This window comes from Rattus norvegicus, chromosome 5 (assembly GCF_021556685.1).
Source record: "Rattus norvegicus strain SHRSP/BbbUtx chromosome 5, alternate assembly SHRSP_T2T, whole genome shotgun sequence".
Classification (NCBI taxonomy): domain Eukaryota; kingdom Metazoa; phylum Chordata; class Mammalia; order Rodentia; family Muridae; genus Rattus; species Rattus norvegicus.
The window spans coordinates 154,012,776-154,039,665 of record NC_141538.1 but is presented as its reverse complement, the minus strand read 5'-3'; the positions used below and the strand labels follow the sequence as shown (position 1 = coordinate 154,039,665).

Below are 26,890 nucleotides of genomic sequence, written 5' to 3'. Positions count from 1 at the left end.
GGTGGAGTTGGCTATCAGTTGAAGGATTTGTGTAAGTTCACACATACGGCTTAGAGGTCAGGGAAGATTCCCTCACAGCCTGTGGAAGACACAGGTGGGGAGGGGGAGGGGGAGGGGGATGGGAGGGAGAGGGGCACAAGCCATCAGGCAAAGTTGAGATGGCAGTGGGTGGGTAGAGTGGTGGGTGGGACAGAGCCCACTGGATCCAGGCCTCCTGCTGTACCCCCAGGCTTCCCCATCTTCCCCCTAAGTTCCTCCTCCTGCTCCCAGTCTCCTGCAGTGCAGCCTGGTCCTCCCTGGTCATCCTACCTGGCTTGTCCTCCAGGAGCACGGGGTCAGTGGGCACCGATGGTTGTCCCAGGCCGGCTGAGTTCATGGCCTGGACCCTGAACATATACTGCTTTCCTGGTTGCAAGTCAGACACCTGGGGAGGAGAGCAAAGTCTGAGGGCAGGAAAGCTGTGCCCTCGCGGACACTGGCGGACCTGTTGGGACCCCTCGTGGGCTGGGGCAGGCCAGGAACCTGCTCTTTTCCTGGGCCCAGGGCAGGTTTGCGATTCTTTGGAGATAAGGCCTCTCTATGCTGCCCAGGCTGGCCTGGGACTCATCATTCCCTTGCCTTGCCCTCTGGTCTGCTGCGGCTAAAGGCTTATATCATTCTTGGCTTCCAAGTTCCAATATTTTGTTTTGTTTTGTTTAAAGGCAAGATCTCTTGCAACTCAGGCTGACTTTGAAGTTTCTATGCATCTGTGGCTGGCCTGGAACTCCTGATTCTCTTGGCTCTGCTTCCCACGAACAGGGATTACAGGTGTGTACCACTGTGCCTACTGATCAGTTCTGGTGTTCTTTCTTTTCTTTTTCTTTCTTTCCTTCATCCCTCCCTCCCTCCCTCCCTTCCTTCCTTCTTTCCTTCCTTTCTTCTTTTCCTTTTGTTCAAGACAGGCTGTCCCTGTGTAGCCCTGGCTGTCCTGGAACTCTGTAGACCAGGCCGGCCTCGAACTCTAAGATCCACTCCCCTCTGCCTCTCTGGTGGCGGGATTAAAGGCATGCACCACCACTGCCCAGTGGTTCCAATCTTGTCTGGGGCTCTCTGCCTGGCTTTGTTCTCTGGCGCTGATGCCTGGAACCAGATTAAACACGACTCACATCTTCCCATCTTTCCTCACCTCTCACAAATACTGCCTTCTCTTCAGAGGCTGAGGCACCTGGGTCACCTGCCACGTTCCTTTCTTAGCCCTGAATAAGTTATTTCCATTGTTTCCTTTGGTGGTCCTGGGGATTGAACCCGGGCCCTCCTGCATGCTAAGCACACACTCTACCATTGAGTTACAGTCTCAACATTAAAAAAAAAAAAAAGGACTGGATGCGATGGTGCATGCCTTTAGTCCTAGTACAGAAGCACCGATCTCTATGAGTTCAAGGCCAGCCTGGTCTATATATAAGTTCCAGGCCAGCTAGATCCCAACTCAAAACTAATCAAATAAGTTAATTACAACTTGGAGGCAGTCTCATGTAGGTCAGACGTGTCTTCAAGGATGACCTTGACTTCCTGATTCTTCTGCCTCTACCTCCTGGGTACTGAGATTGCAGGTATACGCCGCCATGCCTGGCTTCCATGGGGCTGGGGGTCAAATGCAGAGCCTTGGGTATCTTAGGCAGGCATTGGGTATTATCTGAGCCACATCCTCAGCTCTAAAATTTTATTTTGAATCAGGGTTTCAGTAAACTGCCCGGGCTGGCCTTGAGCTTGCTCTGTAGCCTAGGCAGGCTGTGAATTTATCTTCCTACCTTAGCTTTCTGGGAAGCTGGGATTATGGTCTGCACTGCCCAGTGTGGCTCCTCAATGAGTCTTGGGGGAGGCTTCCCTGTCTGTGTTCCAGCTGTGCTTTGGTTTAGCTCCACAGCTTCCGGTGCCCCTGCTCCCGGGACCTCTCTTCAGGCTGCCTTTACTTCTGCCGAGCTGACGATGCCTAAGTCTTCCAGTGGTCTTCAGGGTCAATTTCAAGGTCTGATGCTTATGACCTAAAGTGTCCCAAGGCACCTGAGCCTCTGCCCTCTTTCTCCTGCATAAATGACCTTCACTCCGCACCTCTCCAGGGTCCTTGGCCTCAGACCTGGCTGAGGTCTCCACTCACAGCACCCCGCCCCACTTCCTTCTTGGTTCAACTGGCTCCTAACTCCGGCTTCCTTATTCAGCAGTGGCCTCTGAGAGGAGGCTAGGGAGCGACTCTGACTTCCCTCCACGGGGCTCCCAGAATCCCTCCTGATCCCTGTAGCATTAATCAACAAATGGTGTCACCTGTCACAGACGCCCACAGCATGTTTAGCTTAAAAGGTCTGGGACCTGCTCCAGATCTGGCACTAAGCAGGTGTCAAGAAGTGGGTGGTGAATACTGAGTGGCGGCCAAGCATCCCAAGGTGGAAACCAGGGCCAAGTTACTGAGGCCATCTGCCCTGGCCTGGGCCGGTACACACGAAAGAGCGAGGGCCATCACCGTGCGTTGGCTGTCCCTACTCTGGGGAGACTGACACCCCCCCCCCGTTGTCTGGCAGACCTAACATCATCTAAACATCTCAGCTTCTCCTGCCTCTGCCTCCCCTCCTCTGTGCTGGGACCGGAAGCTCGGAGCTGTTTTCTGAGTCAGCGACTTGCTCCTTGGGTACCGCCCTTCCCCCATATTCTGACCCAGGCAAATGCTTGCAGGTCATCCTCATGGGCAACCTTTCCTTCCCTGTGTGCAGAAGCGAAAATAGTCACGGTCCCAGTGGACAGGACTCAGGGCACTTCGAGATCGATAAGTTACCCGGAGGGCTGAGACTTGCAGAAGTGTTAAACCTTTTACCTTCTCTGGGCAACACTGGACGGAGAACTGTCTTGGGCCACCCGATAAATCCAGATGTGCCCACAGACTGTAGGTCACGCGAGCAGACATCACACGCATTTTGCGTGACACTGCGATAGGACAATATATCCTGGGCTGCTGAAATTTTGGAGTTTGCTTCTCATGAAAACCCAGGGACATAAACAGAGTACATACCTGAACTTTTGCCCTTATTACCAAATTAATCAAAAAGCATATATGCATGTATGCATATTCACATGTCATCATATGACGTGGTAGATGCACGCTATCTAAGCACACCGTTATGGTTTACTTTTCCTCCTACACATGATGTATGTTTTCACATCAACCAACACACACGCATTGCTCAAGCACATTGGCCATTCCATCACCTCTTCTGCACCCTCTCGTTCGGTTCCTCTGAAGGACACACTCTGAATTAGTTCAGCACCCAACGCCCCAGTGACAGACATTAAGTCACTTCTACAGTTACAATTATAAGGAGCATATGCCACTGTCCTTGGGTCTCCTCACACATGTCTTATTATTTCCCTTGAAATCACGGAAGCAGATTTTGGGGGTCAAAGATGCATGTGTCTAAATGCTACTATAACTGATCGTTTCTCGGGTGAGTTTTTAGGAAGTATCTATCCAGCATGGATTAGGTATTGCCACCAACCAGCCAAACCTACTACCATGTGGCCCTGAGCAAGTCTCTCTCTCCCGTCCTCTGCTGCTATTAAGTAAAGAAATGCCTGCTGAGAACTATTGAAGTCTGCATGCTGTGGCAGGGAGGAGAGAGGGGCAAGGACTCACCCTGAGGTGAGTGTCGGAGGTGGCATCTGGGGTGACCGGCTTCCACTCCTCAGAGCCTATTTCCTGGAAGCTGACACGGTAGCCTGTGACTGGCCCAGCTCCGATATACAGTGGGGGCTCCCACTGCAGCATCACGGAGGTGGCCTGAATCTCAGATGCCCTCACATCATATGGGGGACCTGTCGGGGAGGAAATATGAGCAAAGATGTGGGTTTGTTTGGCCAGGCAACAACCAGCCAACTGTCCATCTTTCTAGCCAGCCAGCCAGCCAGCAAGCTCAGCAGTCAGTGTAGAAGCTGGCAGATGCCAGTTAACACGAAGTCTGGAAGCACTCTCTTTGGGTGTGTGGGACTTGGCCAGCTTTGGTTTCCCAGTATTTGACCTTGGCCCTGACGTTTGGTTAACTGTTTAAAATATGCTCCACATCACCTCCTCCCAGAAGCCTCCTTGACCTTCTTCTCCACTCCCCGTCTGAGACAGCGTGAACCCTCCCAGACTTTTGCCATTTTAGAGTCAAGGGTAGAGGCTGAGGTCATGACCTCCGGAGACAGACTGCCAGGGACATGTCTCAGCTCTACCCTTTCCAGTGTTGGGGACTCGAGGGGTTATTTAGCCTCTGTGTTCCTGTCTCCTTGCCTCTCAAGAGAAGCAATAACTGCTCTTATTAGATGGGGCTGTGAAGGGCAACAGAGAGGCCGTTCGCAGAACGCACCCACACAGCAAACCCTAGGGGATCCCATAGGCTAACAAATGCTCCACCACCATGGAGTTCTTCCCAGCATTTGCGGAAGGTTCTCTGGGGAACACAGAATCGAGACAAACCAGGGGAACGTGGCAGCAGAGACCGTTTCTTCCTGGGAGAGCTAAGAGGCTCATTTGTGAGAGAGCAGAAGGTTAAAAGAGCAGTGTTCAGAGTGGACGACTATCTCTGTATACCGGGTTTAGGGGTGGTGAATTGAAAGACCCGGGCAAGCCAGGAACTGACTATTCTGACAGTGTGACCTGGGGATCAATGAAGTATCTGGCCAGAAAGAGTTCAGACGATGTCAAGGTTGGGGACAGCAGTGCTGTGGTTAGGGACAGGCAGGCTTAAGATAGTCTGTGTCAGGCTTTACAGGGTCAGCCTGTGTAAAATGTGGGGTCTGGACTAACAGGGCCAGGGCGGGCAGTGGCATCCACGTTGTTGCTGTGATGAGGGAGGGTGGGGACAAGTCTGGGTACAGGCTCTCAAGCTCTTACCTGGTTCCGGCATCGTCCACTCTTTGCACTCAAACAGGCTGCTGGGTGCCGACAGCTCGCCAATGCCTGCCCAGTTCATGGCCCGGGCTCGGAACTCATAGAAATGGCCTTCATGAAGGTTGGTGACCTACAGAGGTAGAAAGCCAGACAGGGTGCAAGCTGAGGCTGGGGCAGAGAAGGGGGCTGGGCATCACGGCAATGGGCCAGCCAGAACAGGAGACCTGTGGGAGCTTCCGATGGACTGTTCCAGGGGCTCCTGGGCAGCAGAGCCCGGGGAATGCAAAGACTTCCCAGGATGCTTTTCTGCCCTGTGCAGTGGTGATAGAAGCTGAGCCCATTGTCCAGCCTCACCTTGCACACTCGGCTTGGGTTGGGCTGATGGCTGACTGGGTGCCAGTCTAACTCCTCTGAATCATGCTGGTCCACGTAGTAGCCCAGGATCTTGCCGCCTCCTCGCCGCTTGGGGGGTTTCCATCCAATGACCATTTCATTCTTCCCACAGTTTAGGAGTGCAAAGTCATATGGGGCCGATGGGGTGGCTGTAGGAGGCAAGGACTGAGGAGAGGCTCCCTAGGGTGGTTGAACTGGGCAGTGGGGCTCCAGGAAGCCTCCCCTGAGGGTGCCCACTCAGATCTAGGAGCCCTCTCTGAGCCAGAAGTGTCTTGCTCCCTTGAAGGGTGTCTTGGAGTCTCATCTCTGAGCCTGGGAGCCTTCCCACTGCCTAGAGAGACCCAGGATCAGGATACGCAATGACTTTTGGTCACTGTCCCCTGACTTTCTCCTTGAGGGAAAGGGTGAGCAGAGAGCTCCAGTTCCCTTGACAGAGGGTTGGAATCAGACCTTCCAAGGCACGGCCAGGACAGGCTTCCCTGAGCATTGCATGTGGGTGCCAGCCTAGACTCACCTAGAGCTTGCTTGACCCTGATGGGCTGTGTTACAGCTGAACTCTCGCCAACCCCAGCCTCGCTGACCGACCTGATGCAAAATTCGTACTCCTTCCCAGTCCTCAGCCCTGGAACTGTGAACCTGAGAGAGAAAAGTTCAGCTGTCAGGAGCATCCAGAGAGCTGACATTATCTGAATCAATCACCTTGTGGGAGAAATGGTCAGCAGCGGGATAGGAGTAGAAGGTTCTAGGCTGGGTTGGGGATTTAGCTCAGTGGTAGAGCACTTGCCTAGCAAGCGCAAGGCCCTGGGTTTGGTCCTCAGCTCCGAAAAAAACAAAACAAAACAAAACAAAAAACCAAAAAACAAGGTTCTAGTCTAAAGTACTGCCTCAGTCTTATATGATATATGAAACGGCCCACGGAGGATGTTGTCCTTCGGGTTGTAAAGAATACCCATTCTTCTAGAATCTCTCACCCACATGCAGAGATGAGGGGCTGGGGGATGGCACTCTGGGTAAAGTGTGTTCCACACAAGCCTGAGGAAATGAGCTTGGTTCCTAGCACCAATACAATCGCGGAGTGTGGTTGTGTGTATGTATGACTTCCGCTCAGGGTGTATGTGTGAGGGCAGAGACAGGGTCCCTATGGTTCACCGACCAGCCAAGCCAAGTCAAGTAGTGAACTCCAGGTTCATTGAGAGACCCTGCCTCAGAGAATTAGATAAAGTGTTGTACAGAGAACTCAACCTGACCATCTAAGTTTGCTTTCTAGGATCCACATGATAGAAAAAGAACTTCCACAGGCTCTGACCTCAATATGCGCCCGGGTTGATAAATAAACATAATTTAAAAACATTTTCTTAAAGGTAGGAGTAGGGAGACGGCTCATTGCACAGCAAGCTTGAGGACACAAGCTTGGCTCCTCAGCAGCCACAAAGAGCTGGATGTGGTAGTTTGCAGTTCTAGTCCTCCAAAACAGGATGGGGAACCAGGTAGGAGAATTGCCCGGGGCTCACAGGTCAGCTACCCTGATGTACACAGCGGTGAACAAGAGACCCTGTCTCAAACAGGTTGGGAGATGAGGACCGACATTAAAGGTTGTCCTCTGACCTTCAAATATTCGGGATGGTATGCGCGCGCGCGCACGCGCGCACACACACACACACACACACACACACACACACAAACATGTGCATGTGTGAGCATATGTGCATACACAGATTGACTGTGGAAGACATCATGTGTCAACCTCTGGCCTCCACACTCATGTGCACAAACCTATGTGTGCACACACGGAACTTAGAGCAGTGGCCGGCCTGGCGTATCCTGGCCAGCAGCCGGTGACACAGACTTACTTGGTGTCCTGGATGGGCTTGTTGTTCACTGTCTGCCACTCTGATGCTCCTGCTTCTCGGGAGTAGATGTAATAACCCAGGAGTTCCGAGCCACCATCCACAGGCTCCCAGGTAAGGGACACAGAGGTCTGAGTGTTTCGGAAACTTTGAACTTGAGCCGGAGGAGGGAGGGTCGCTGGGAAACAGAGGAGCAGAGGGAGGACACTGAGTTATGGTTCTGATAGATGAGGAGGCGGGGAGGAGGAGCATGGGGGATTTGGGAGGACTTCCACAGCAGTCAAAGCAGTGGCTAGATTCCAGACCTGCTACAGAGCTTTGGGACCACTCAAGCTGTCACTCATTCTCTTGTCCTACAAGCCGTCTTATTTCCTAACTCAAGCTCTAAGGCCTTCTACATTAATCCCAGTCAATTGCTCTCTCCCCCTCTTCTTCCTTTTCTCTCCCTCCTTCCCTCCCTCCTTCCCTCCTTCCCATTTACCCGTTTCCAATCCTTAATTTCAGTCCTTTCCCAGCTTAATTTCAGAGCTTAATTTCCCAGCTTTTCCCAGTCCTTAATTTCAGTCTTAGAAACAAATCCCCCAAACAACTTGATTTTCTATTCTTGAAACTTCTGTACTGATTTTTAAAAAAGATTTATTTATTGATTATATATAAGTACACTGTTGCTGTCTTCAGACACACCGGAAGAGGGCATCAGATCCCATTACGGATGGTTGTGAGTCATCATGCGGTTGCTGGGATTTGAAATCAGGACCTCTGCAAGAGCAGTCAGTGCTCTTAACCACTGAGCCATCTCTCCAGCCCTGTGTACTGATTTTTATGGTTCCCAATGACAAACTTGCTTGAGTTGGGACTTCTGTGACTTGCTAAATGGATGGACAGATGTTTGTATGTATATATGGAGGTATGCATGCATATAAGATGGATGAATGAATGGCTCTGTGTGTGTATATGTGTGTGTGTGCATATATGGGGTGGGTGGATGAGTGCGTGTGTATATATAGGTGTGTGTATTCATGTATGGAGTGGATGAGTATGTCTGTACATATATGAGGTGTGTGTGTACATGTATGGGTTGTGTGTGTGCAAGTATGGGGTGTGTATGCATGTATATGAAGTGTGTGAGTGTGTGTGCATGTATGCGGGGTGGGTGAGTGTGTATGTGTATGTGTGTGTGCATGTATGTGGGTGTATGGGTGGGTGAGTGGGTGAATGGGAGGGCTGGGTAGAAGTTGATGATCTTGGTGTTCACTATTGTGACCCCCACAGGAGAAGCCATGAGGAGAGGGGCATTTTCTCCTTCCTCTTTTCCTTCTTTATCTCTCTCTCTCTCTCTCTCTCTTCAGTAAAATCTACTTTTATAATACAAAGAAATGTCTTTTATTTTTTTCTCCCCCTTTTCAACTTTCCTTTCTTTTCCTGAATTGTACCAGTGTCTTCTCCTGATCTAGCTGCTGCGGGCATCTAATCACAAACCATTCACTGATGAGGCCCATAATCAAAGTTAAATGTTGATGAGACCAGGATCAAAGGAAAATACTGACTGCCCACTAACTCATCATGTGTGCTACAGACACACAGACTACGGTGCTTTGAATGAGAGTGGCCCCCATAGGCTTATCTAGGTGAATGCTTGGTCACCAGGGAGTGGAACTGTTTGAGAAGGATTGCAAGGATCAGGGGGTGTGGCCTTGTTGGAGGAAGTGTGTCTCTGGGGGTGGGCTTTGAGGTTTCAAAAGTCCATGCCAGGCCTAGTTTCTTTCCAGCAGCGTGTCTGCCTGTGTGCTGCCATGCTCCCAGCCATGATGATAATGGACTAACCTCTGAAACTGTAAGCAATACTTTCTTTTGTAAGAGTTTTCTTGCTTGGTTATGGTATTTCTTTACAGCAATAGAGTGGTGACTAATACACACAGACACAATTTATATATAAACGTATATGGTTTATATGTTGAGTGTAAATGTGTGTGTGTGTGTGTGTGTGTGTGTGTGTGTGTGTGTGTGTGTAATTGAAGCAGGGCAAATCCAGGGCTCCGATGTTCTCTCCAGGCAAGACCTACAGCCACCAGACTTTTCTGGGACAGCTCCTCAAGGGATGATGGCTACACCAGGGAGCCTTCAGATCTGATTCTCCTCAAAGAATGGGAAACCTCAGAATCCAGAGGCTTTAAAGTAGGAGTGGCCTTGAGAAATTAGGGTAGGATGGAGCCGCCATGGGGAACTCAGGAGAAGTCAAAAGGTGGGGGAGGCAACTGTCACCAGGGCTCCCAGAAGGGTGAGCTTGGCAAGCGACCACACTAGGTCTGCCTGGAGAGCCAGTTTTCATATGGTCTGGCCATTGTGGAGGGAGTGGGGCCTGTGTAGGAAGTCCACCCATGTAAGAGGCTCAGCAGAGACCTTAGGACTGAGGGTCACTCACTCACTAGCACCTGTGGACCATTCATCTAGAGAGAACACCCATCACTCCCCAAGCTGCCCAGAGAAACATGATTTCTGACACCTCAAAACTCTATAGGTTGGAGGCCATATTGCTTTTCAGCTGCAGTGGTAGGGAAGCAGGCAAGGCCCCTCTCTGAAGCCTGAGTTCCCAGCCCAGGTTTGACAGTCTAGATAGTCTGTCTTTGTCTTCCATGGAGCAGCGTTACTTGGTACCTGGCTTGCCCTTCAGGGTGATAGGCTCGCTGGGTTCTGAGGGATCACTCATGCCGTACTGGTTCAAGGCTCTCACTCTGAAGACATATGATTTCCCCTTCTCCAAGTCCAGGAGGGCGAATCTTGGGGACTTGATGGGTGTTTCTGAGCTGATGGCCTCCCAGGTTCCACTGCCTATGACAGACTGAAGAACAAGAGAGGCCGGAGTGGGCTTAGCGGCTTCTGGAGCCTGGCTGTGGGCTGGGCCCTAGCCCTGCTGGCTTCTAGAGCAGCTGTCTGCAGCGTCAATGGCCCCTGAGCATCTGATTCCTCCTCTGTCTGCTTCCTCAACCTCCCCACTCTGATGCCTGCTAAGCCCCTCACTTAAGGCATGGCCAGTCCTAACTGTGGGTTCCACTGTAGCTCACACAGTACTAATGGCATTCAGACCTGCAGTCACTTGGGCCCCAGCCCTTAGAACGGGAGACCCTGATCTATGTGTTAGCCACGAGGCCAGTGGACTCCACCTTCAAAACACATCCAGGGTCTAATTCTAACTCTTTACCTCTCACTTCCCGACACACCCTTGACTCAGGGCAGCTTCTCTGGTTGCCTGAATGACTTGTGTAGTTGACCCCTGACACTTTAACTTTTAACTTTTCCTTCCCTTTTGTCTTTCTTCTCTTCCTTCTTACCTCCTGTCTTTTTGCTATCTTTTTTTAATTAAAAAACATTTTATTTGTATGTGTGTGTGTATGTGTGTGTGTGTGTGTGTGTGTGTATGCACATGTGTGCGCACAAGAGAAAGAGAGAGAGGGGGAGAGAGAGAGAGAGAGAATCCAGAGGCCAGAAGGGGGCATCCAATTCTGTGAATCTGGAGTTACAGGTGCTTGCGAGGTGCTCTGGTTGTCTGATGACTGCCAAGTCATATCTCCAGTTCCTTTTTGATTTTTGAGACAAGATTTCATGTAGTTCAGGCTGGCCTAAAACTCAGCTGAGGCTGGTCTTGAACTCTCAATCTTCTAGCCTCTCCCTTCTAAGTGCTGAGATTACAGGCACGCACCACCATGCCTCACTCCGGTCTTTTCTTCACAGGCTGTCAGAGCGACTTCTATAGCCACTGTCTATGACTGCTGTCTGCTCAGAACCCTTCCAGGCTCCCACGTCCTGTTACAAACGCTGCGACTTGCTTCCTATCCGGCCATAATTTACTTTCCTTTATCCACTACATTAGTCTTGGGTCTTCCTGTTGCTCTCCAGAGGCCCCGGTCTGCTCTCTGGGCCTTTGTACTTTGCTGGAGCCTGTACCAGGAATGTTCTAGAATGTCTTGGCTCCTTACTAAGAACTGGGAAGGCCTCCAGTCATACCTAAGACTCCAGAAGCCTCCCATTTTACTTCTCATTCCTTGGTACCCAGACTTTTGTCCTCAGTTTGTTTCTCAGACGCCCCACCTCACCGTATCCCTAGGGTCGGTCGGTCTCAGCCCACGTGAGGAGAGTGGATGACTAAGGCAATGAATTCTCAGGAAGGCCCTGCAAGGTGGATGGTAATTTCCTCACCAGGGAGGGAGTGGGGGTGTTGAGGTTTTTCCGATAACATGTCTGTACTCGCCCATCAAGCAGGATCTGGACAGGGCGTGCAAACTCGTGTGAGCTGCACGAGCTCCCTTTTCTCTTCACTGTATCAGTGGCCCAGAAGGCAACTGTTCCCATGCCTCTGGAAAATGGAGGGTCACCAGCCACAGTGCAAACCCTCTGACCCTGCCTCCCTGGTTCTTCCCCAAGGCCCACATGGCTGTCATGGCCAAAAAAATCACCACAGGCTTCAGTGGACGCTACCATGCACTTCCTGTGTGCTGGGCTCTGTTCTCTGCACATTCGGGTGACACACGCATCAGATCTATAAGGTGTATATTGTTATTATGTATACTGTACCAGGGGAGAAACTGAGGCACAGAAGGGCGAACACAATTTGCTCAAGGTCACACTGTTACTGACTAGCGGAGGCAGGCTTTGAGCCCAGGCAGCCTGACCCCAAGGTCAGATCTGATTCCCACAGTCTAGGAAACAAATATCTTTTGCACGTATGTTTGTGTGTGGGGATAGCATGTGCCCGTGTGTGGAAGTATGTGTGTGTGTGTGTGTGTGTGTGTGTGTGTGTGTGTGTGTGTGTGCAGCCAGATGTTGACACTTTTCCTCATTTGTTTTCTACCTCGTTTTTTTTTCTTTTCTTTCTTTTTTTCGGAGCTGAGGACCGAACCCAGGGCCTTGCACTTGCTAGGCAAGCACTCTACCACTGAGCTAAATCCCCAACCCCTTCTACCTCTCACTGAACTCTGAGCTTATTCACTGGCTAGGCTGAATGGCCAGAGCAGATCCTTCTGAATGCATTCATGAGGTAACAGAAGCTCACCGCCACGATGGTTTTCTATGTGGATGCTGGGTATCCAACAGTAAGTATTTTAACTGTCTTCCCAGCTCCACACATATTCAACTATCTCCACTTCTCTTAGGCCAGAGAATAAGGGCTATTTATCTGTTAGGTGAAGAGAGACTCTCTGGATAATCAGATATGGGGATTCCTCCCTAGACATTTTGAATTTATGGATTCAGTTAAGGCCTTGGGACATCTACTAATTCAGACTCTGCCTTCAGGGAGGAGACTGAGCCGCAGTTTCCAGCTCTGTAGTACCATATTCACAGCCCGGCTATGTGTGGTACTCTCCCCTCACCCTCTCTATTCCCCCACACCCCTTATCTGCCCACCCCTACCCCTCACCCCCTGGCAGACTTTTCAATCTAAGATGGAGGACGCCGAGTCACTGACGAGCTTAGAGAATTGGCTGAGGCTCTTACAGCAGAGATTTGACTGACTCCTGTCAATGCTGTCCTCTGATCGGCCTTGTCACCTTCTGGCTCCTTCACAGTCTCTCCAGCTCTGTCTCTGTCCCTAGTGAGTATGGCTTCCTAGAGCTAGACATGCCCCCCCCACACCCCTGTCTGATAAATACAGGCCTCGCTTCCCACCCAACATAGCTTGGAGCACTGGCCCCTAAGTGTGCCTCTATGCCATTGACCTGGGGGTACGGCGGTGTCCGGTAAACCAGTGGATTTCATTACTGTTATAACTGTCTGGCCGTAGGGAACATTATTTGTGAGTATCTAGACTTTCACCATGTAGTCCATCCTCCTGCCTCAGAGTAAGGCTTTGCTCAGGCCCTTCCAGGCAGTAATTCCCATCTCTGAAGATACCAAGGCTGTTCCTGGGGTTCTCCACATTCTGCTCCTCCTCCACAGACCCCAGAGCCTGCCTATCCTGGGGGTGTTCCTCGCTCCCATCGGTACCTTTTCCAGAGTGTAAGTCAGTGGGGCTCTGCCCCGGGGGTGTGGCTCCTCCCAGCTCAGAACTGCATAGGTGTCTCTGATCTCGCTGGCGTGGACATTGGTTGGGGCTGAGGGAATGGTCACAGCATCTGGAATGAAGAATCAATTAAAGGAGAGATGAGTGGGCACTCAAAGAGCCTCAAAGACCCCTAATTTCAGCCCTGCATTCCACAGAGGGTGCTAGGAAGCATGGGATGGTGGGGAGGGGAGGGAGGAGATTCTCCTAATCTATCCAGCAAACCTAGACAGAGCCAGTACCAGACTCCGGTCCCCTGAGGCCTTGCCCAGGTCTCTTCCCTAGAAACTCATTTATTCCACACAGAAGCACAGCCAGTCAGTCTACAGTGACACACACACGCACACACACACACACACACACACACACACACACACACACACACACACACACATTCTTGGTTTCCTCTGGCTAGACCCTCCTATACCCTGAAGGTGACTAGCCAGCTCCCTGTTCAGTCAGCCAATGCAGGCAAGCTCCAGAACTGAGCAGAGCCAGGGAAGCTCACACATACCTTCAAAATCGTTCTTGCTGATGGTGATCTTGCGGCCCAGGTCAAAGGGAATCTCTAGGAGGCCGGATGGAGCATAGGGGATCGGATCAGGAGTCGTCAGTGAGTCACCTCAGGTTCTGTATCTTGCCTGGTCCTGCTTGGCCTGGCAGCCCTAGGTCTGGGCCTGTTGGGTCTAGCTTTCTTGGAGTCCAAAGTGGGTACTTGCTCGTGGTAGATGGAGAAAGACACTGGGGCTGTGTGCTTGGACTCCATGGAGTTGGGGCAAACCCAAGCAGGGTGGTTTCTAAGGTCTGGGAGAGCTGTGTCTCCAACATCCCCAGACATAGGGCTTTTGAGGGCACCTCAAGTAGCAGCTCTGATTGGAGCTTGGATAGGTGTCTGTTGGAAATGGGTTTGGTGTCTTCCATCAGACTAGCTGTTTCTTCCCTCTCTGAGGAGGGGTTCCTAAAGACAGGACTGTGCCTCCTCCATCAGACCAAGGGTACCTAAGTGTAAGACTATGAGTTCTCATCACAGTAGGCCCTGGGCACTGTCTTCTCTGTCTGAGACTAGGGCTTCCTGGAGGTTGGTTCGGGAGTCCCTGTGATGGTTAATGGTTTATTTTTATTTTTTTAAAGATTTATTTATTTATTATACATAATTTCACTGTAGCTGTCCTCAGACACACCAGAAGAGGGCATCAGCTCTCATTACAGATGACTGTGAGCCACCATGTGGTTGCTGGGATTTGAACTCAGGACCTCTGGAAGAGCAGTCAGTGCTCTTAACCGCTGAGCCATCCCTCCAGCCCATGAGGGTTGATGTTAGACTGTCAACTTTGTTTATAATTACCATGGCAACAAACCTCCGAGTGTCTGTGAAGGAGTCAAATGAAATGGAAAGACCCTTCCTAAGCATGCGTCTCACCATTCTATGGGCTGGGGTCCTGGACTTAGTAAAAAGAAGAAATTGAGACAGCCAGTGGTGGTCATGCCTCTCTGTGGGCTCATGGCTCATCTGCTGTGATGGACTGTACCCTCAAACTGGAGCCCAAACAAGCACTTCCTTTCTTAGGTTTTTTTTTTTTTTTGTTTTGTTTTGTTTTTTGTTTTTTTTTTTTTTTGGTTAGGTAGCTTTGCCACAGCAGTTTCAAGGGGAAACCAGGCCACCTCTTCCTGCCTGAGGCAGTCCCTTCTGAGTGCACTGCCTGAGTCCCTACAATGCTCCCTCAGGATCTTACCCGTCTTCTTCTGGACTGTATCATAGTCACCCATGACAACTGCTGCTGAGGCCTTGGAAGGGAGACTGGTGCCGGCCTTGCTGATGGCTCGCACTCGGAATCGATAGCTCTGCCCTTCAATGAGGCCTTGGATCGGGCACCGGCAGGTTCCCCCAGGGGTCTTAAGGCAGGGCACCCACTCCTCTGAATCACCCTGGCACCTGTGGAGACAGACCCTGGCTTTCAGCCCTTCTTAGTCTATTTCCTGTGCACAGGCTGCAGCTCCCTTGTGACCATGCGAGTTTTCTCCCACGTAGAAGCCTTGCTCCAGCAGAGACCTTGACACCCTTCACTGTCTCCCACCACCACACTGATTGGAAGAGCCTGCCATGTCCCTGTCACCATGATGGGCCCTTCACACCTACCGCCATTTTGTTCTCCCCTGTCCTTACCAATCACTCCGCAATGGAGAGAGAATATCTTGCCTATTGCATGGATACATTACCTGTCTATTAAAAAGCCTATGGCCTATGGCTTAGGGAGGAAGGATGAGAGCCAGGTAAGATCCACCGGGTAGATGTAAGGAGACAGATGAATGGTACCTGACCTGAGCACAGGTAACTAGCCACGTGGCAGAATGTAGGCTAGAACAAATGGGTTATCTCAAGTTGTGATTCTAGTCAGAGAAGAGCCTAGCTATGTGGACAAGGCATTTGTGAATATATTTTGAATCTGAGTCTTATTTCTAGGAGCACGGGGCTGGGAGGAAGAGGCAGACCCTAACTTCTACAGGGCATACATACTTAGAGAGCTAGGAAACTGAGTGCAAGCCAAGGAACACACACGGCAGTCACTAGGCCCACTCCTCTTAGGCCTGGTTTTCTCACTAGCTCCAACGTCAGTGTTTATAGCACACGGAGGTAGTAGTGAGGTCTGTCTCCCTGCCCACCCTTCCATAGCACATGAATATTGAGGTGTCTCTCCGCCCACCCTTCCCCTATCAGTGTATCCCTCTCTGGCATCTGACCTAGCCACCAAAGGTACAGGTACCCAGGCTTCAAAGTCCTTAACAGTTTGTACCAGAATTCTAGGCATCGATGAGAAAGAGATTTGAAAACCTGGACACCTTTGCACTGTCCCCAGACTGTTTCTTACAGGCAGGCCCTTGCCTAGTTCTGAGAATCAATGTTGAATGGAGGGGGCTGGTTCTGATGCTTTGATCAGGAATCTGTGTTACAGTCGCTGAAGGTCCTCGCCCCCAATTGGTTTTTGATCTATCAATAAAGACACCAGTGGCCAATGGCTGGGCGGAAAGAAAAAGGCGGGGACTTCCAGGTTCCCACAGGTAGGAGAGAAGAAGAGAATCAAGATTCTTGGGGGAGAGAGATGGGACAGACGTAGAGCTGCAGGGGAGATCTTCCAAAATGTAGGCAGAAAAGGAGAGTAGTCCCCAGAAGGGCATCCCGAAAGCATCTTGGGAAGACCAATGGGCTTCTCCGAAGGTAACTGAACAGCAAAGTTAAAGGTAGATTTGGAAGGTGTTTAGCCAGGACCAATGGAGGGAAGGGCACACTAGCCATGGGAGGCTAGTACCCAGCCACTGAGCTAAAAGCATATTAAAAATAAACTAACGTGTGTATGTATTTCATCCACGGATCCGAGATGACTCCTGAATGGGTGTGCACCTGCAAATCGCCAGGAGCTCAAAACGGTTTAACAAAACAACATGCTAGCATGGAGTTTGCTTTTTCTACCTCTTGTGCACCCCCTCCCATCTGCTGTTAGTCAGTACCCTGCCCAAGGGGCTCTGCCACACCAGAATGCAACTCACAGCTCAATGGAATAGCCAGTAATGGTGCTACCCCGGGTGTCGCTGGGTGGCACCCACGTCAGGGTCAGGCAGTCTCTATGCACATTCAGACACCGGACATTTAGTGGGGAGCCTGGGGCTCCTGGCTTCTCAGCTGCAGCATCTGAATCCCAGAAATAAAAAAAGGGTTCATCCTCAGCCTGAGACCATTTGAGAGCTGGATGTCCATACCCCCAACCCATTTAACCTCCTCTTCCCTTGAGTCCTCCAGGGTCTCAGTTCTGACCTGGACAGCCAGTACTGGGGACTAACCTGGCCGCCACTACACAGCAGCATCTGGGAGTGCCCGTCTTTTACCAAGGACCTGAACAGTTGACCATGTCAGAGGCTGAATATAGACAGGGTCAAGACATCAACAGTAAGGAGGACCTTCCAACACTGTACAGAGCCCTCCCTCCTGGTCCCCACCACTCCTAGTCCCCACCACACCTCCTCTTGGAGACTGTGGAGACTTGGCTGTGTCCTTTAGATCCACAGAATGCTACTGCAGGGACTCTTATAGACCAACCCCGGCCTCCTCATAAGAGCAACTCAAGTTCCGAGAGTGCAGGAGCCTTGGATGAAGAGGTCCCCTTACCTCTTATAAAGACGTAGGCACTCTGCTCCTGCGGCCCAAAGGGAGAAGAAACTCGGATGGTGTAGAACCCCTCATCCTCCTTGTAGGCACAGGACACCTTCACGGATGCCTGGCGGTCTGCGTAGAGTATCTGCCTGCGTGTTGAAGACCTCAGTAGCCTGCCTGTGGATGGGAGGAAGGACCAGTGTGAACTCATGGCGGGGGGAATCCTGGCCTCACCCAGGAGCTCATAGAAGCCTGTGGCTTTGGAGACCCCGGAAGGTGCAGGAGAGGGCTGGTGTGGCTGAAGGTTGAGGCTCAGGTGGGTGGTGGATGTAGGTGTTGAGGGCTTTCAGAGATCTGACTTCATGGACTCTGAACTCTCCTCAAAGAGATCAGAAGGACAGAATCAGGGCTCAGTGAGGGTGGGGTTGAAGGAGAGTGTTAAGGGTTAGGAAGGCAGTGAGCAGGAGGATAACTAGGGGGGCTGTGGGAAAGAGGAGCCTGCGTGAGCCTCAGTAAGGAGACTCAGCGGACAGAAGTAGTGTTTGTTTTTTGAGATAAAGTCTCCGGCAGCCTATGTCTCCCTCTGACTCCTGAGTGCTGGGATGATAGCCATACACTTTCACACCCCATTTATGGGGTCCTGGGGATAGAACCCAGCTTCGTGTATGATAGGCAAGCACTCTATCCACGTAGGTAGTGGGCCTTACTGAGAGATAAGAGCTCACTAAAGGACCAGGGTCTCACACAGTGAGGAGGGCAGAGGTCAGTGGAGAGACTCCAGTCTGTGACCTTGTGTGGTGCTCTGGGAGCAGCCTTGCCCTGAGCTGCCTTGGAGAAAAGACCTTGCTCCTCCTCCCTGTCAGCACGCTGTTCCGAATGATAGACAGGTTTGGGAACACAGCCATCTGTTATTGCAGCTGTCCCTCAGGCTCCCCTACTCTACCCTGCCCAGCAGGTGCTACCTTCCTAGGCTCAGGGCAAGGGCACGAGGAGGGTAGGTGGCCGTGCTCCTTGCCCTTAGGCTGCAGGCCTGGTCATAGTCAGGATCAGGGGGCCAGCTGCCTGCTGTACTCACAGAGTAGCCTGCTCTAGCCCTTTTCTCGGGCCACCCAGGAGCTCTTTATTCTGAACATGTGTATGCATGTGCTCGGGAGAGGGGCATGGCTGACCCCTGGGGTGGGGATGGGTGTTGTCCCTGGGTTGGGAAGTCCATGGGCTCACCATCTCTGAACCACTGGATTCTCTCCTCAGCTTCTAACACATCATCTGAGAACAAACAGGTCAGGGAGAAGGGCTCTTTCTCTTGGGCAAAGATTGGCTTCAACACCGATGTAAACTCCACGGTGGGGCCGAACATAGATCCTAGAAACATGAGATCAAGGTCTTTTAAGACACCAACCTGTTCTGCGTCTAAATGGGAGCAAGGACTCTTCTGGGCTGTCCCATTCCTCTGGGTCAGGAGTCACAGTTTGTTCTCTTTCTTACAAGACGGGGTTCCTCCATGCAGAACTCTCTTTAAAGACCAGGCTGGCCTCAAACTCACAAAGTTCTAGCTACCTCTGCCTCCCAGTGCTGGGATTAAAGGTGTGCACCACCACAGCTGGTGATTTATAGTTCTTAAAGGTACATCAGTAGGGAAAAACGTCCTGGGGTGGGAAGGGGGAACCAAGAAGTCAGCTCGTCAGTTGGGGATCAGCACCTGTGACAGTCTTCCATCAAAGGATAGGCTTTGAGGGCAATGGGCGCTCTTCTGAGAAGGACTGTGGGGATCCCACATGCCCTGTTTCCATCCCCAGCCCACTTACGTTTAAAGATCTCTGAGTCGAAGCCAGCGTCTTTTCCCAGGTAAGCTGCCAAAATAAGACAAACGCAGCTGGGGACATCTCAGACCCCACAGTCCTCCTACACTTGGGGACATGGTCGTGGATGTGGGCTTGACTTCTGACTTGTCAGTGGCCCCTGCAACAGCTCTGGGGAAACCCCTTTATGTTCCTGTCCCTCAGTTTCTTCCTCAGCAAAATGGGAGCTGTAATTGCTCCTCAGTGGGGTGGGTTATGAACAAATTAGGTTTCATACATAAAGCCCCTGGTCAATGCCCAGCACACAGTAGGGGTTCCATAAATGCTGGTTTTTCTCTTCTGTCTGAACTTGCTATGGGATCATATAGAGTCCTCAAGGGGGAAATCCTGGCCAGACTTTGGAGGAATCATCACTGATAGGGTTGGCTGGAGGTTCAGAGTGAAGTGGACATGACCCCCAGAGACAGCTAAGAGCAACTGCCTGCTAGCTTAACTCTGTCAACTTTCACAGATGGGGAAACTGAGGCCGAGTTACCCAGCTAGCCCCAGTAGTCTGAACCATGATGTGCTCCTGGCCCCCAGAGTGAGGTCTGGAAGGGTACGGGTAGGTTCCAGGTGATACACAGAGCTGGCGGGAGACTCGGTGTTAGACCCTGGGATCCTGTCTCCCAGCAAGGGAATACGCATAGAGACCCCCGTGTCACCATGGAGACGGACAGAGGACAGTAGCAGAGTCTCTGAGTTCATGCCTCCAGTGGGGATCTTTGAATTGTTGGCCTTGATGGAGAGAGGGAAGGGCAGAGGTATGGAAGGAGGGAGGGAGGCTGGATAGCGAGACACAGTGTATGACCTTGGGTTTCACTCTGGGCATAGCCTATGGGGCAGCTCAAATGTCTACACGGAGAACCTGGCCGGGTGACTGGGACAGCTGCCTCCCAGGAGCTATCTCAGGAATGCACAGACAGTAGAGGACTGCAAAGGACAGTCTAACAAGACTGTGACAGGCTAGGAGGGCAGGGCTGGACAGCTGCCCTGGTTGGGCAGGGGAGACAGACAGACGTGGGGGAGGGCAGAGAGGAACAGAGAGAGAGACAGAGATAAAGAGACAGAAATAGAGATGTAGAGATAGACACACACACACACACACACACACACACACACACACACACACACACTGAGAGAATAGACCACCTGGGGCCTCTCACTCCAAAGCCCTTAAGGCCAGGTATGGCATTCACAAAGGGACAAAAGACAACATCTTCTCCCAAGAGCTGCATGTCAAACTTATCTGCTGACCAGACATGAGCGTCTGGCTCCGAGAGGTTAGAGGCTGGTCCAGGCCCCCCTGAACCTAAGGCAGAGCCAGAATGGGAGCCCAGGTCTGGCTGAAGCCTATGTATCCGACCTGCTGTAAGCTGTGACTTTTGAATAGTCACAGAGCAATGTCAAGGAGGGATGAGTCCAATAGCAAAGCACACAGGAGAAAGCCAGGAGGGGCAGTGGGAAGGGAGTAGGGAGGGCACAGCCTTTGCTCCTGGGTGCTCTCTTGGAGGCCCTCATCTGGGCCGGCTCTAACAGGCTATGGAGATGGACTGTCAAGGTCACCTGGAACAGTTGGCTGGGTTCTTCATGGAGGTCTGTCAGGGGCAGTGAGGCCTGAAACCCGGTCTGTTCTGTCCCCCACTTGTAGGACAGTCCCCCTTTCTTTTATTTTTTCTTTTTTTTCGGAGCTGGGGACCGAACCCAGGGCCTTGCGCTTGCTAGGCAAGCGCTCTACCACTGAGCTAAATCCCCAACCCCACAGTCCCCCTTTCTAATCCATTTACCTACGTCACACAAAGCTTAGTGACTGACCCATGCCTGCTTGACTCTGCAGACAGAGGTCAGGTCAAGGCCAGCATAGGATAGAGACAGACTGTATGTACTCGATGCATAATGAGAGCTCTGGGGAGGGGTGATCCTTCCTTTTCCTCCTGGTGGCTCTCCACACACTCCCCAGGGACAGAGCTTCTGTCTTCTCATCAACTTCCACCATCAACTCACCTAGTTGGCCTTGCTAGTCTGAGAGAGGAGGCTCCAGGTCCCCAGTCTCAGCTAAAGTACTATCTTAGGTTCATGGCTTTCTGATGGCCATCGGCTTGTGGGGCCTGGTCTGTTGGGGATGGATGGACTTACTGCGGATGAGGACTTTGGCAAAGGAAGAGGCCTGGCCAAAGGCGTTCTTCACCAGCACAGTGTAGGTGGCTGAGTCCTCAACCGTGCACCTGAAAAGGAGGGAGGGGGGAATCCCAGAGGATGCTAGGCTCCATGAGGAACACACACCCCGCTGGGTGTGGCACGCGGGGAAGACCCAGGGCTGTGTGTCTTTGGGATGGACCCTGGATTTCTGTGAAACACTAGGGATATGACACGGGAAAGGGATCTGAAAACATCATGTAGCATACTGCCGCGTTATTACCAGAGAGGTGGAGCGATTCTCCCAGAGTCACACAGCAACTGACATTAACCCAGCTGTCTGCACCTCGTTCAGGCTCTGCCTTCCAGCCCTATTGACATCTCCACTTCAAAACTCATGAACAGAGTTTCCTCTGTTCACACTGGGCAGCAGACTTGCTGAGGCCTAGGTCCATGCCAGAGCCAGGTACAGTGCCCACACCTTCTATTTCAGGCCTGGGTCTCATCAGCAGCCAGAAGAACCCCACATGTGCCTCAGAGAAGCTTGACTGGTTCCTGTCCCAGGAACCCTGACGGAGTAGGCGGGAGAATGTGCCTCTCTGGCCCCATCAGCAAACCAAGAGCCCTTCGGTGCCCAGCGTTCCCTGGCACCTCAGGTAAGATCTCTCTTGCTCGATCCACAAGTTTCCCCCTGGTCCCTTAGGCCCTCTGAGGATGGCTAAATCGGGGTGCCAGAGCCCAGCCTCAGTGGTGTTGGGATCCGAGTCATGGGGGATGGGCCGCGCTCTGCCTGTGTTTTTACCTCCTGATCTCCAGGGTGAGCAGTCCGTAGTTGTTGGTGATTCGGTATTTGCCGGCAGGAAAGAGGCGGGGATCGATCTGGATGTCGTCCTTGTACCTGTGGAGACACAGTAGCTGTGGTGAGTTGGTGGGATGCAGCTTTCAGACCGGGATTCTAGCCTCGGCAATGTGCTGCTCCCCATCTGGCTACCCCCCTGGTGGAACTTTCACTGCCAGACTCAGTTGTCCTCATCTGGAAAATGGGAATGCATTGGGCTGGCCCTGTACATGGGGTTGCCTCTGCAGGGTTCCTGCGCCCCTGAGATAGGGTAACACTTCCTTGGTCCTGCTCACTGTAGATGCTCAAAGATCCGTTTGAGTCCGGAGTAGCTGCCGGAGGCGCTCCCGGGCACACCAGAGACAAGGCCTTGTATTTGAACTCCTCTTTGAGGGGCCTGTACCAATGAGAGCTCCAAGCCTCTCTTTATAACTCCCCAGGGCAGATGCTTATAAGTACTGCTATTTCTTTATTGAAGCTTTGAGAGTGGGTCTCATGTAGCCCAGGTTAGCCCTGATTTAGAAATACAGCCAAGGATGACCACAAACCACTAACACTCCTGCCTTTGTCTCTCAAATGCTAGGGTTGTAAAGTGTGCAGCTACCAAGCCTAGTTGCTGTTGCTTCCCCTTAGTTTTGAGATTGGGTCTCAAGTAGCCAAGGATATCCTTTTATTTAGAAACATAGCCGAGGATGACCACAGACCGCTAATACTACTGCCTTTGTCTCTCAAGTGCTAGGGTCACAAGTGTGCAGCTACCAAGCCTAGTTGCTGCTGCTTCCTCTTTCTCTCCTCTCCCACTCCCCCCCCCATCCTTCTCTATCTCCCTCCCCTCTCCTCCATCCCCTTCCCCTCTCCTCTTTCCAAGGTCCTCCTCCATCTTCTTTGGAGACAGGGTCACTATGTAGTTCATATGAGCCTTGGATTTGAGATCCTCAGGGATCAGCCTTTTGAAGGCTGGGGTAACAGGCATGCACCTCCACATCTGGCTTTCTTTCTCTAATTTTAGCTGTCAATTAAACCACCCAAGGAAAGTTAAAGGTCTTTGCCTGGAGCTGGGGGTGGGGTACAGGCTGCATGTGGGATGTTTGCCTAGACCATGCATGAGACCCAGAATTGTCTCAATGACACCGAAGGCTTTTTATTATGGACAGTGTTGGAACGCAAGCCTTGTGGGGCCTGCATCAGAGAGCATACATTGCTTTGCCATATCAGGGCCCTCTAAACCAGTGGTTCTCAACCTTTGGGTCGCAACCCCCTTGAGACTCCAGTGACCCTTTCACAGGGGTCGCCTGAGACCATCGGGAAATACAACTCATAGCAGTAGCAAAGTTACAGCTAAGAAGCAGCAATGAAATAATTGTATGGTTGGGGGTCACCACTATATGAGAAGGTGTATTAAAGGGCCCAGTGTTAGGGAGATTGAGAATCACTGTTCTAATGCTAAAGAAACAGGATTTATCCTGGAGCATCCCAAAATACTACCTGTCTTCTTGCCCTGCCTTTGGGAGGCTGGTTGGTCCTATGACAATGGTCAACAGCAAGTGGGGACAGGTGCCACATGGCCACAGCTGACCCATTTTGCATCAGTTTGACCACCTCTGTGTCCTGTGACTGGAAGAAGGCTGGGAGGCTGTGGACAGAGCAGCCAGTGGCTAGTGCTGTGTCCCAGTAAAATTAGGAGTTCTGGGTATAGGACCTGGATACTGGTGTTGTGTGTGTGTGTGTGTGTGTGTGTGTGTGCATGTGTGTGAGTGTGCATGTGTATGTGTGCATGTGTGTGCATGTGTGTGAGTGTGCATATGTGTGTGAGTGTACATGTATGTGTGTGCATGTGTGTATGTGCATATGTGTATGTGCATATGTGTGCATGTGTGTGTGCATATGTGTATGTGCATGCGTGTGTGCATGTGTGTGAGTGTGCATATGTGTGTGAGTGTGCATGTATGTGTGTGCATGTGTGTATGTGCTTGTGTGTGCATGTGTGTGCGCATATGTGTATGTGCATATGTGTGTGCGTGTGTGTGTGTGCATGTGTGTGTATGCATATGCATATGTGTATACTTCGGCTAGGCATTGACTCCTAGGCCTATAAGTGCTAGGCAAGTGCTGGACTCGAAACAACCTCTAGTTTTTTGTGTTCTGGTGGTGGCAGCAGTGGCAGTGTTGGTGCCTTGTGTGGTATGTGTGTCTCAGGGGTGAATGCAGAAATGCCTCTTCCGGCTCGAGCATAGACAGATGAGGTTGAAGAGGAAGGTGTCTTCTTGCAGACAGAGGGCGCCCCAGCCTCAGGACCAGCCTTCTTGGCCCTGGCCTGTTTCTCTGGCTGCTCTATTTATCTCCATGGCCACGGAACAGTGGCACATCCACGCTGTCCCCAGGCTGTACCCATTTAGGAAAGGGGCCCATCTAAGTCTCCTGTTGGGAGGGCAGTGCCTAATCTGGGCACACATCTCTCCAGGCTCCGAGGGCCAGGCCCACTAGCCACACCTGTCGGAAACATTCCAGACACCTCTGGCTGTCCAGGGTCTGCCTTCCTCTCAAGGCGCAGCAGCTGCCAGACCCTGAGCCTCATCCTGCCTGCCCCTCCAGCCTAGCGGCCTCAAGAAAGTGACTTACTATTTGCCTAAAATTTCCATTGTTAACTTTGAGATATTGCCTTACTGGGCAGCGCAGGTCAGTTTCAGACTTGTGGCCTTCCTGTGTTAGCCTCCAGAGGCCAGGGATCACAGGTTTGTGTCTCTATGCTTATTCTCCTGGTATATTTTGATTACATGGTCTATTCTTTCTATTCTAATCTATTCTATCTATCTATCTATCTATCTATCTATCTATCTATCTATCTATCTATCTATCCATCTATCTACTTATTGTTTTTTGAGACAGGGTCTTACTCTTGTCCTAGAACCACTGCCTTGCCTTTTATTTTTAATTAAAAAAAAAACTTATGTGCAGGAGGTATGTGGGGAATTGTGTTAATGCAAAGCCCAAAGGAGCCAGAGTCTTTGACTTCCGTTGAGCTGGGGTTGTGGACAGTTATGAGCTACCAACACGGGTGCTGGGAATTGAACTCTGGTCCTTTGAAAGAGCAGTATTCATTTTTAACCATTAAGCCATCTCTCCAACCCTAGATTACATATTTTTCCATTTTTTCGGAGCTGGGGACCGAACCCAGGGCCTTGCACTTGCTAGGCAAGCGCTCTACCACTGAGCTAAATCCCCAACCCTAGATTACATTTTTAAAGGGTACTTCTAGCAGTTGCTGTCTCCTCCCTTTGCCTTTTCCTAGCACGCCTCTGAGCACTGAGCTCCCCCAAATACCCAGGGGTATTCTTGGGTTTCTTCTTGTTCATGTGCGGCGGTCCCAAGTATGCACCATCCTGAGAACAGATCCCACCCCCACCCCCACCCCTGCCTGCCCTACGTAGCTAGTCCGTCCTCAGCAACTGTAACCAAGTGCTCAGCCTGTCTGCCTCACTAGGGTAACGCTGCACGTTTGAGTCCTCTCAGTGCTTCTGCATCTAGGAAATGCTCAGTAGGTACTGAGTGAACACACTCTCCTGACAAGCCTGGCTCTTGAACAGGAACACGCCCTCAGAGACCAGTCTTATGGTTCTGATCCAGGATCACCAAGCCAGGAACCTCAGGGGTCACCAAGTCAGTGGGTCTGGCCTTGGCTTCTACCCTCTCAAGAACGCTTGGCTCTGTGGTGCTGGCCTTGCTAGCTGGAGCAGAAACCAGCCCCCCTCCTAGAGGCTCCTATGGAATGCCATAGATGTGGGCTTAAGTGCCAGGGTGGGTGGGGTTTGGCCACAGGTAGACAGCCAGCGGTTTCTGCCCTGCCCTCTGCTGACTTAGCCCAGACTTGAGTTGGAAGCAGACCTCTTACTGGGGCCAGCCACTGGCAGGTGGGACTGCCTTGGTCTCCACAGCACCCCGTTGCCCAGCACAGTGTCCAGTGCATGACTTTGAAAGTGTGCCAGCTGGAACTGGCCAGCCTGGAGGCCAGCTTCCTTCAGATGTCACCCTTGGTCGTGACCCGCCTACGTTTCCCCTCTTCAAGCACCTGTGTGCTTTAAGTTAAAAACAACAATAAAACAGCAGACCCCTCCAAAACCCTAACCTGTTGCTCTCTTGCTTTTGTGACTGCTAGGAGAACCCCCAAATCTGAATCCTGGTCCACTTTGGCTATGCGACTTCAGATAAGGTTCAGATGGGACCAGAGTGCCCGTCTGTGTAAAGGTGGTCCCAGCGAGATGATGCCTTCTACTTCTGTTTTTGGACCATGTGATATTCATCCTCCTGCTCCCATGCCGCCTCTTCTGAGGAGCCTTCCTGGACATTTCAGGCCAGGATAACCATTTCCTTCCTCTCTCGCCCTCTCCACAATGATCTGAGCAGGACCCTGAAAATACTTCTCTGTGGCCAGTTCTCCCTGGGCAGAGTATTCTTTAAGAGTGAGACCCTGGGGTTGGGGATTTAGCTCAGTGGTAGAGAGCTTGCCTAGGAAGCGCAAGGCCCTGGGTTCGGTCCCCAGCTCCGAAAAAAAGAACAAAAAAAAAAAAAAAAAAAAAAAAAAAGAGTGAGACCCTGACAGGGCCTGGGATGGTGATTCTGATGACGACTATTGTTGAAACTCCTTTCTTAATCTGTGGCCTGCTGGCAGTAGTTCTAAGACCCAGCAATCAGGGACTCCACTCTGTGGACAATGGCTCCTTAGGAAGTGGCCACAAGCACCCCATCTCCAGCACCTTGCTCAGAGGATC

General features: G+C 51.5%; 1 protein-coding gene across 2 annotated transcripts in view; it reads right to left on the bottom strand.

Moving 5' to 3' along the window:
• Myom3 (myomesin 3) overlaps window positions 1-26,890 on the bottom strand; it is a 50,397-nt gene that overhangs the window by 16,741 nt on the left and 6,766 nt on the right. For both annotated transcript variants that reach the window (NM_001107987.2, NM_001372118.1), the window contains 16 exon segments: window positions 310-424; window positions 3,659-3,837; window positions 4,898-5,024; window positions 5,249-5,436; window positions 5,802-5,923; window positions 7,138-7,312; window positions 9,790-9,973; window positions 13,114-13,241; window positions 13,683-13,736; window positions 14,902-15,101; window positions 16,712-16,853; window positions 17,328-17,489; window positions 18,534-18,674; window positions 19,118-19,162; window positions 21,287-21,375; window positions 22,089-22,184. In NM_001107987.2, coding sequence (NP_001101457.2) covers window positions 310-424; window positions 3,659-3,837; window positions 4,898-5,024; window positions 5,249-5,436; window positions 5,802-5,923; window positions 7,138-7,312; window positions 9,790-9,973; window positions 13,114-13,241; window positions 13,683-13,736; window positions 14,902-15,101; window positions 16,712-16,853; window positions 17,328-17,489; window positions 18,534-18,674; window positions 19,118-19,162; window positions 21,287-21,375; window positions 22,089-22,184 — 2,147 coding nt within the window.